General features: G+C 40.9%; 1 protein-coding gene across 2 annotated transcripts; it reads left to right on the forward strand.

The window, feature by feature from the left end:
• Nucleotides 1-2,212: 2,212 nt before the first annotated feature.
• Nucleotides 2,213-10,165, forward strand: lrrc29 (leucine rich repeat containing 29). 2 transcript variants are annotated; one of them, XM_044016202.1, is made up of 11 exons: nucleotides 2,213-2,561; nucleotides 4,205-4,306; nucleotides 4,435-4,569; nucleotides 5,943-6,122; nucleotides 6,424-6,729; nucleotides 7,211-7,427; nucleotides 8,089-8,246; nucleotides 8,429-8,644; nucleotides 8,751-8,963; nucleotides 9,234-9,451; nucleotides 9,538-10,165. In XM_044016202.1, exons 1-11 carry the CDS (start codon nucleotides 2,508-2,510, stop codon nucleotides 9,704-9,706), a joined length of 1,968 nt encoding a protein of 655 aa, XP_043872137.1. In that variant the 5' UTR covers nucleotides 2,213-2,507; the 3' UTR covers nucleotides 9,707-10,165. The 2 variants fall into 2 exon arrangements, with proteins under 2 accessions (XP_043872137.1, XP_043872138.1); XM_044016203.1 differs by having other exon boundaries at nucleotides 4,438-4,569.
• The last annotated feature ends 221 nt before the right edge of the window (nucleotides 10,166-10,386 follow it).

The following is a 10,386-nucleotide window of genomic DNA, read 5'->3' on the forward strand; positions in this document are numbered from 1 at the left end:
AAATCAATTCAACATAATTATATTCCCCCCTGAGTCCTGATGTCTGACCGACAGTTATCCATTTAGGTCAAAAAGCCTGACAAACAACACAACTTACTGCAAAACAAGCAACCACAAAACCAAATGCAGCAGAAATGAACAGGAAGCAACAGCTGTGGAACAACCAACATGTGCTGGCCGCCACTTTTTTCTGATTCCAGGCAGAATGTGTTTCCACAGTTTGAACTGTCAACCACAGCGCTGTTTCCTTGTGTGTGTGTAGGCGAAGCTAAAGCTCACTTTGTGAACTGATAACTCCCAGTTTGGAGCCTCAAGACTGGTGATTTGACTAACGCGTTGTTGAGGTTTTGCACTCTATATGTGCCGTGTTTATTTTTCTCTAAACAGGAAAAGTAACATACAAAATTGACATCATGTCCTATTGAATAAGACCTGCGATTAAATAAGTGATTTAAATCAACTACTCAGGAAAATGAAGTGAGAATTTGAAACTAATTTACTGTAGACTTCTTTTGCAACCAGCAAATTTGGTTGCTATTCAACATATATATATATACATATATACACACATATATGTATATATATATATATATTATATCCTGGTTGGCTTCAGAAGGAAACTGGAAGACTATGTCCATCTTGTATATATTGTAATGTCCTGCGTCAAATGAACAGGACTGTCATGCTTGTAATTGTACATTTATTAAAGAATAACTTACTGTTACTTCCACTGTTGGCCGTAAAAAACATGTCATACTGACCTGTTCTCATTTACCTTTACACACACACCAGAATTAACACTTATTAGGTTATTATTAATGATGCAAATTCAATGCTGAACTTCACGACGAAACAATAACAGCATTGCTGCAATACATTCAATGGTGTAAGCTCCATTTCCAATGGTGAAGGACATATTAAAGTCATTTGGAGGAAAATTGAATATCAAAATATAGAGTATGTGTAAGTATTCCATGTAGGAATACTCATTAATCAGAGCAGCTCATAATTTTAACGAAACTCCTGTGAGTATTTTTACCTTTTTTGGATGAGTGGGCGTGTCCCTTTCTTTCTCCTTGTTCTCCTCACACCTGCTCACCATCAGCAATCAAGAACACCTGCATATCGCTCCAATCAACCCACTTTAAAAAGCCTGCTCCTACTGCCAGTCCCTGCTAGACCATTGTACCATGCACGCTACAGGTTCCGCCCATGTTAACCAGTTTGCCAGTAACTTAAAGTGGGTTTTATCAACAGAAATGTGCTCTCTAAAATGACCCTCTGCTTCTTGGATTCACTGTCACTCACTCTGGTCACTCTAAACGAAGTTTTTAAATAATTTATTTGTGTTTGTCTGCTTTTGAGATTTGTCTCAATCATGACATTAATACTAGTTATCATGAAGAATATATATGTATATTTATTATATATCACAACTGTGCAAACAGCAACTGGTACTGCTGTTTAGAGATTAAGGAGACTACAGTGTAATCCCTTGAAAATGCATCACAGTTTATTATCTGATCATCCAGGGCTGCTGGTGCCAATCCCAGAACCATAAGCTAAATCTGCAAAGAACTGCTTGTAAAAATCCGTCCGCATTATCCTCCAGATGAGGGTCGCGGGGGCTGCTGTGCCATTCTGAGCTGACATAGTGTGATATGCGGGGTACACCCTGGACAAGTTGCCAGTCCATCACAGGGCCACATAAACAAACAACCATTCACTCTCACACTCACACCTATGATCAATTTAGAGTGTACAATTTACCTAAACCCCAAATCTGCACGTATTTGTACTGTGGAAGGAACCCATAGGAAACCCACACACACGGGGAGAACATGCAAACGTCATGCAGAAAGGCCCTTGTTCTGACCAGGTTGCAAACCCGGGTCTTTGAGTTCCTTTATTAACATTTTTTTGTAAATTTAAGCTTGTATATTTAGAGCTCACACACGAATGGCAGCCAGTAAGACACCAGTTTTTACTACTCTAGAGGGAAACTTGTGACACTTTGTGGCACTTTGTCCATTAGAACAAAACAATATTTTATTTTCATGCACTTACGGATAGCAATAAGCGTGGTTTAAAACGTACCAACTATCTTTAACTGAGTCATAGTGAGTGTTAAAGGGAAAACGAGTAAAAAACTTCATGTCCCATAAAGACCCGCTCCGTGACGTCACAGTGTTTTTCCTCTTCGGTCAGCTGATCCAGTCGAGTCACTCTCAGACGGAAACGCTCAAACCTTTGACTGTATTGACAATAACGTAATGTGTAAGGTGGCCGAGAGAGAGAGATGACAGCCGGCTGTGAAGACTGTAAAGGACGGGGAGGCTGCCAGTGTACCCAGAAGACCTAACGGCTACGTAGCTGTTAGCTTTAAAAACGCTAACATACGTTTGTTTATTATTAGTACACTTGTGCAGCAGCTAGCTAGTGGGCGGCTAGCTGAGTGTGAGGTGATGTGGAGACATTTAAAACAACGAAGGACAAACTGAACTGAAATGGGCGACATTCATTTAGAGGAGGTGAAGGACACACCTGAGCTCCCAGTGGAGGTGAGTGACAGACACAGACAGACAAACAGACAGACTGTCCCTGTCAGTAGTGTTTTATTATCATTTACCCGTATTTAACCAAGTAAATCAGTTGAGAAGCAATTCTCATTTACAATGACGACCTGGGCAAGATGTAGCACAACAATGGGGCACAAAAAACAGGACACGCAAACAACAAGAAGAGAAATATCAACAACAAACAGTATTAAACAATTCACCACAGTCACATGTTGAACGAAAAATTGTTAAAAGTAAAAGTAAGAGTCGCAAATTGTTGCCCTCACTCATTTTTTTTTTTTAAAGAAGAAAGTGGGACGAGTGAATGAATGAATTAATAAACGAATGTGTTTATCTGTGAGTATGAAGAGGGGGTCATTTAAAAAGAAAATAAAGAGAAAGTGGTGTCATTTTTGACCTTTCAAATGACATTTCTTATATTCACTAAAGTCTTCCATACACAAAAAAATCTTAATCTGTTCAGTTGATTTTTTTTATGATCACTTTTGGATGTAATTTTGCTCCCAGAAACATGATTTGAATGGGTCTTAGTGCACCAAAATCTCACGCAAAAGTTTATTTTATTTAAGTGACACAAAGGAAATGCCACCAAAGAGTGCTATAGTCTTTGAGATACCATTACCAGAGGCAGGAATGGGCAAAAACATCTAAATGTATTTAAAAATAAAATACCAAATACTCAACTAATAGCAACATAGAGCAGCCACACCATGTATCGAAATAAAATACTGTATTTTTCAAAATACTAAAAATAGGAACTCATCCTTAAGTATCTTTATTTACTTTCTTGGTTTTCAGTACAGTTGCATAATTTAGCCTACAGCTGAAACTGTTATTGGTGCGTGCTCAACCTCTATTAAAGACATAATCAAGTAGTCATCTTTAAATTAAAGTAGGCACCAAGCATCATGGCGTCCAGTCTGCAGCAGAACCTCACTTATTGTATTCTTATGGGGTCATGTTGTTTCAAAGAAATTCTATTGCATATGAATATTTTACTACAAAAATACATGACATTGAAGTATTTGATACAAAATAATATGTTCTCTGAAGTCTCCCATGTATGCAAACGATTCTTGTATTGAAATGAGTTGTAACGGAAACTGAGGCGATTTGCATTATTAATTATGACAGTTTGCACATTTTGTTCTCACATATCTGATGTTAAGTTTATACATTTTTTCTATTTCAAATATGTAATACAGTGCAGATTTGAAAGACAGACATATCTGAGAAAAACAACAAACTACATGGACAAAAGTATTTGGACACATTACACCAACAGGGACCTGTTGATGGCCTTCCTTTTGTGGCTAAAACAGCTTCCACACTTCTTGGTAGGCTTTCCTCTTGGTATTGTGTTTTTAATGTGAATTTGTGTCTATTAATTTAATTATGTAGAGCATTTATGAGGTCAGGCACTGACGTTGGATGAGAAGTTCATCCAGTTCATCCCAAACGTGCTCGATGGCCAAACCATGTCTTTATAGTCTGTGCTTTGCGTTCTCGGGCACAGTCATGTTGGAATAGAAAAGGAAGCGTTAAGATTGTCCTTCATTCGAGCCCAAAGCCTAATTGAAACACTTGAATTCAATACTTAACAGGTGTGTCTGTGTTTGCTGTAGGTCATAGTTTATATCCTGAGCTTCCTTCACGCCTCAGACAGGAAGGAAGCCTCGCTGGTTTGCCGCAGCTGGTACGATGCCAGCCAGGACCTGCGCTTCCAGGTGATTTGCTTCGGGCACTACACTAGTGTACCAGAATGCACATGATATATATATGTTCAGCAAGTTCCCCCTAGGATGTATAGATACAGTCCTAATGAGTGTTTTGACACGTGTTTGTCTTTGTGTAGAAGAACGCCATGTTCTGTTTTCCCGCCTCAGCCTCATCCCTGGAGCTAGTGAGGGGTCTGAGCAGAAGGTCCCGCTGCAGTCTGATTATCAGCCAGCTGGATGGCTTCAGCATGTCCAAATCACTGCTGCTGGAGGTGAAGTATACTGACTATTTTGTCCACAAACAAACAAAATACTTGTTGTATGGAGCAAAGAAAATAGAACATATTCACAATTAAGAAGCTGAAAAATCAGAGGGCTTGTTTTAATATATATGTGTATATATAGATATATATAAATATATATATATATATATATATATATCTATATATAACGTTATAGAAATGCTGTTATATGAAGACTTAGTTACTTAGGTCGAATGTTACCATAAATGTTTGAAAACAATGCAGCTGGGTTTTAGTCTGGACAGGATGAACCACAGATGCTACAATTACTTTAAAATCAGTAAGGGAGGAAAGTGTGATATGGAAAACTCGAAACACTAGTTTCCAAATTACGGGAATGTGTTGGTTCTTGTTAGCCGTAGTCTACTTTCTGAATCTAAGAAAACGGCTTTCTACCTACACCGACATGTATGCATGCTCAGTGTACTTTACTGCAGATTTCATGGTGTTGAAACAAACATGTGACTGCTGGTCTCACGTCTTCTTGAAACTTGTTGCGATGACTTTTATTGCCTCTGTTGGGCCCACGCAATCACCCGTCGCTGCTTTGCAGTTTTGAATATTTTCCGAATGAGCTCCTTCCCTCTGTTAAACTCAAATAAGCCTCTGGCAAAATGTTTAAATTAGTTTTTCATTTTCCATTCAACCGATCACATGCGCCCTTTTTGTGTGTGTGGAAAGAAATATTTCACCCACAGGACTAATGAAAGCCTTTTTAAAAAAAAAAACTGTTGAGCATACCTTAGTTTTATTCATTTATTCAGGAAGAAAATGCCACAAGGCACAATCCTGAATTTGTATAGTATAGTAAATATATACATACATACATACATATTTGGGTTGCTACAAATGATTATTTTCATAATCTATTAATCTTTCAGTTATTTTCTTGAAGTACTTAGTCGGTCCGTAAAATTTCAGATAATGTTGAAAAATGTTGAGTGGTGTTTACCAAACCTGAAGATGATGATGTTCAGAAATGTCTTGTTTTAATTAGTCAAAATTAGTAAGTTTTAATGACTTCTTTTGATATATGGATATATGGTTTATATATAAACCATAAATATTCACATTTAAAAAGCTGAAAAATTAGAAAACTTTTCCAAAAATCCCCAATACATACAGTGTGTTTGTGTGTTCATAAAGTCTAAGTTTACTTGTCATTGTGACAGTTGGACTTATTTGAATCAGTTGGGTGTTGTCACTTACAACCATCACTCCCACTCCCCTAACGGGAAGACGATGCAGGTTTATATTTATAGCAGAGAGGACGTAATGTTTGCATGAGTTACTGATATTAAAGCAAAGTAGGAGATGAATGAAACTGTGCCTTCCCTCCTCAGGTGGGTCTGTGTCTGGGCTCCAAACTGGAGAGCTTGGCTCTGCCTGGCAGCAGTATCACAGAGGCGTCTCTGCTCACCCTCCTCCCTTGCCTCACCTCCCTCCGCAGACTGGACCTCAGGGGCCTGGACAGCCTCTTCATGTCTGGAGCCTTTCTGTCCAGGGAGGAGCACCGGCAGCAGGTATTACACATCACGCAATAGTGAAAATGGCAAAACCTTGAAGAGTATATCAACAATATTTGCACTCTCTCACTGGGCAAATATTTGACTGTAAACCAAACGGCTGGCTTCTTCCTCTCTAGTGGTCGTTCATAGCTCTTGTTTTAAGCTTCAAGTATGACCTCACTGCCTCTTCAGTCAACTGACACAAAGGTGTTGGCAGTGTGTCGTAAAACCATGAGGGTATTCAGTATTTTACTGGGTTATTATTGTAGTTGCACAGCTTTATTGTTTCAAGGTCAAACTTGATTCTGTGTTGCAGGTGAGGTCAGCTCTCTGTGGTCTGGAGGAGCTGGACTTGTCCGATCTGCGCTACCTCTCCGACCTCACCTTCAACCGGCTCACCAGCTGCACGCCGCGCCTGCGCCGGCTCTCGCTGTCCGGCTGCCACATCGCGTTCGAGTTCGATCCGTATCGGGGGCGTCCGGTGGGAGCCGTCGAGGCCTCGTCCGCGCTGCTGTCGCTGAGGAACTTGAAGAGGCTGGTGACGGAGCAGAAGTCCACCCTTGTAGCTCTGGACCTCAGCAGAACCTCCATCACCCCCGAGTCGTTACGCACTATTGCACAGGTCAGGATACTTCAAATCTCTGCAACTGTGCTTTTACTGTTCAAGCAGCCACTTCCAAAGTGTCCTTTTAACACTTTGTAGAACATTTATCACCCCCTGTTGATTACCAAAACAGTCTGTTTTTAACATATCGTTGCTTGTCCAGTTTGTGTTCGGGAAACTTAATTGGAGCTGCTTGATGAAGGAAACAGCAGCAGGCATGTCGAATTTGAGATTGTAATGATAATACAACTGTTAGCTCCTCCTACTGAACATCCAGGTTTATCTTTATCAGTTAAATCAACTTCTGAAACATTTTGTGGCTGCGTCTCATTGTTTTCAGCCACAATGCTGCTGTATGAAGAGGTCTCGCTTTACTTTAACTTTCTTCTTCTTCCACCTCGCCTGCTCACTCATGACGTAAAAATGTTGTTGTGTTGAGAAACAGGGAGAGTTGTGTGGAGCTGATGGGCCTAATTCTGTGATATTCCCTTTGCTCCAGATTCAGGGTTTGGTCTTGGAGGAGCTGCGTCTCCATGGTTGTAAGGAGCTGACCAACTATTCAATCGAGGCTCTGGTGAAGCACCAGCCGAACCTTCGCAGACTGGACATCAGCGCCTGCACTGAGCTGACCAGCAGGTCTGTAGAGGCTATAGCACAGGGCCTGAAGTCACTAACGCACCTGTCCTTGTCCCGCGACTGGAGGATCACGGAAAAAGGTGCTCGTAGTGTAATGGTGTTTTTGTGTGTCCAGCAGAAACTGGATGTAATATTCATAATTATGTTTTAATGAGTTTATTTTTGCTTTTCTTTACCTTACATATATTTTGTATTATGTGGAGGCCTCTGTAGGTTCTCCAAAATGCTTGAAAACAAAGGGAGTGTTCAGTTGTATATATGCAACTTCACCACTAGATGGTGCTAACTACTGTACCATCCAGAACCTACTCAGTAGAGAGGTTAAAATCTTCTGTATTGGTTCTCCAGTGTTTCACACACTTATGTGGCAGTCCACTTTTTAAAGATGACAAACTATTGTGACCCAAGTTGTGCATAATATAATGTTTGTTTCTATCTTTACTGCCATTTCTGTAACACCTAATATTATTTTGAATATGTAAACCAGACTTTTCTAATGTTTAATGCATCACTACTTGAGGTCTGAGTCAGTCAGAGTGGAATTTTTGCTCTATCTTGTCTGACTGTGCAGCTCTGACCCTGGATAATGAAGCATTTTTTACAGCCGTGAACATAATTTATCCTTTTAGGAGCATGAATGTCTTCAGAGAACCCAGTTTTACTCAGTCAAAGGCAAATCTAACCCACTGTCTGACAGAAACTGTATCATGTCTTTAACTGAAGGGTCAACTTTGTCCACAGGCCTCGCTGACTTGCTGTCTGTGTCGTCACTGAAGAGCCTGGATCTGTCCGAGTGTCTGCACATCAGCGGAGCAGAGATGGTGAAAGGTTTTGTGGGACCTGATCCAACGAGAGCACAGCTGGAGACACTCAGCCTCAAGAGCTGCACCTACATCAGGGTCAGTCAGTGTTTGTGTGTGTGTGTTTTCATGCTTTATCTGTATTATTATCAACGACACCCAGAAAAGTATGGACACATTTCCACATCTATGGACAATAAAAGATTATTATTCTTATTATAACTGACTGCATTTGTAAGAAGAATAAATGGAAGTAAGTTATCTTTCTTCTCTCTCTGTAGGATCTTGCCCTTTACTCTCTCGCCCAGTTTCTTGGCGACACCCTCTGTGAGCTGGACCTGACCTCATGCGTAAATCTGACAGATCTGTCGGTGTGTGCTATCGCCACCTACCTGCAGAGGCTGGTAGTGCTGCGGCTCGGCTGGTGCAAAGAAGTGACAGACTGGGGTTTACTGGGGATGGTGGAGAGAATCCAGTATGAGCTTGACAACAAGATGGTTAGTGGAGTTTGTCAGAGACCTAAAGACGAGCTTGCTCTTACTCTTTCACATTACAGTTTTTTGTTTTTTTGTTTTTTATTGATAATCTTACTTTTCATCGCAGAAAGACAAAGGTCCCAAGTTCACGCGGACATTTGGCAACATGGGCTTCTTCAAGCCTCCTCATTTGTCCTTTGAGGATCGACCCAGGCTGGTGACGCAGAGTGACTTGGAGCAGTTGAAGCAGCAGGCTGGAGCCTCACTTCTCGCGCTCAACAGGCTGCAGGAGCTGGACCTCAGCGCCTGCTCCAAACTCACCGACAGCAGCATCACACAGGTGCGAGGCTGAAGTTGTCCAACTTCAAAACAGACTCTTGAACCTGGAATTTCGACAATGTCACCTGCAGAGTTCTAAAGGACAATACCAGCTGTCAATCACACTGGTGTCCACATGTTGTTTTGTCTCCTTTGTTCCTTTGTCCATTTTTGTCCAAACCTGGCCTGACCCATGGGCTTTCACTTTAACAGTTTATAGAGTAAAGCAGGATTATTAAACAAAAACAACCACCTAAAGTCATGACTTGACATCATTTCTCATGTTCTCCAGGTGTTGCGTCACCCAGACCTCCACCGTCTGTCTCTCTCCATGCTGCCCGAGATCACAGACGAGAGCTTGGCGCTGGTGGCCCGGCACTGCCGCAGCCTCACCAGCCTGAATCTGAGCTACTGCCCGCACATCAGCGACCAGGGAGTAGCGCAGGCGGCGCCATACCTCCGCAGACTCCAGCATCTCAACCTCTCCTTTTGTAATAAGATCACGGACAGGTGAGAGACACACACAACCCCCCTCACACATTTACTGTGACTGCTGTAATTAATAACTAAGCTTTTGACCTTTCAAAACTCCACAGATCCTTGTTTTACCTGGTGCAGCACTGCAAGCGCCTGAGAACACTGGACATCTCCAAGTGCAAGAACATCTCCATGACGGCGATGGACCTCCTGCAGTCACAGCTGCCATCCCTGGAGAATGTCTCCTGTAGATTAATAGGTGGGTTTGACCCCAATTTCAGAATCTGACTGCACGACTGCTGGATGTTTCAGAACCAAAGCCTGCTGTCTGTCTGAGTCGAGCTGCTGCATGTCTCCCAAACTCGCACAGGAAGTGAAGGAAATGTTTTGAGTTTATAGCTTCAGGTCAGGCTCTGTGATTTTTATTTTATTTGATCGCTCTGGTTTTAATGCAGGTTCAAAACCAGTATTTTCATGTTAGAATTCAATCAAAGTGACTGAAAACACACTTAACACATCAGCACTACTTTCATCAAGATTATTTAAGTGTGGTTTGTGTGGTCCCCCAAGGGGATTTTAATAATTTCTTTCTTCATTCTTAACTCTTAAACACAGCAGACACAGTTGGAAGGACATTATTTAAAGAGTTTTACTTAATTTATATAATAACGTGAATGTACATTGACGGTTTTTCAACTCTGATGATGGTGATTTAAACTGACAAAATAAACTGCGTTCCAAATTTCACACTATTTGAGATTGTTTTTTTTTTATTTGTGCGCACATTTCAGTAAAGCTTTTTTGTTTTTAATGGAGACCGAGGGACTGCAGAGATGAAAAAAGATGTTGATTTTATAAATAAACCAAAGTTTGACAAACACATACTTGTTTTGTTGTTTCGTATAAATCTGTTTATTCATGTGAATTCTGAGGAAAAAGCACATGATTCAAAGTGAATATGAAACACA

Source organism: Solea senegalensis, unplaced genomic scaffold (genome assembly GCF_019176455.1).
Source record: "Solea senegalensis isolate Sse05_10M unplaced genomic scaffold, IFAPA_SoseM_1 scf7180000014299, whole genome shotgun sequence".
Lineage (NCBI taxonomy): Eukaryota > Metazoa > Chordata > Actinopteri > Pleuronectiformes > Soleidae > Solea > Solea senegalensis.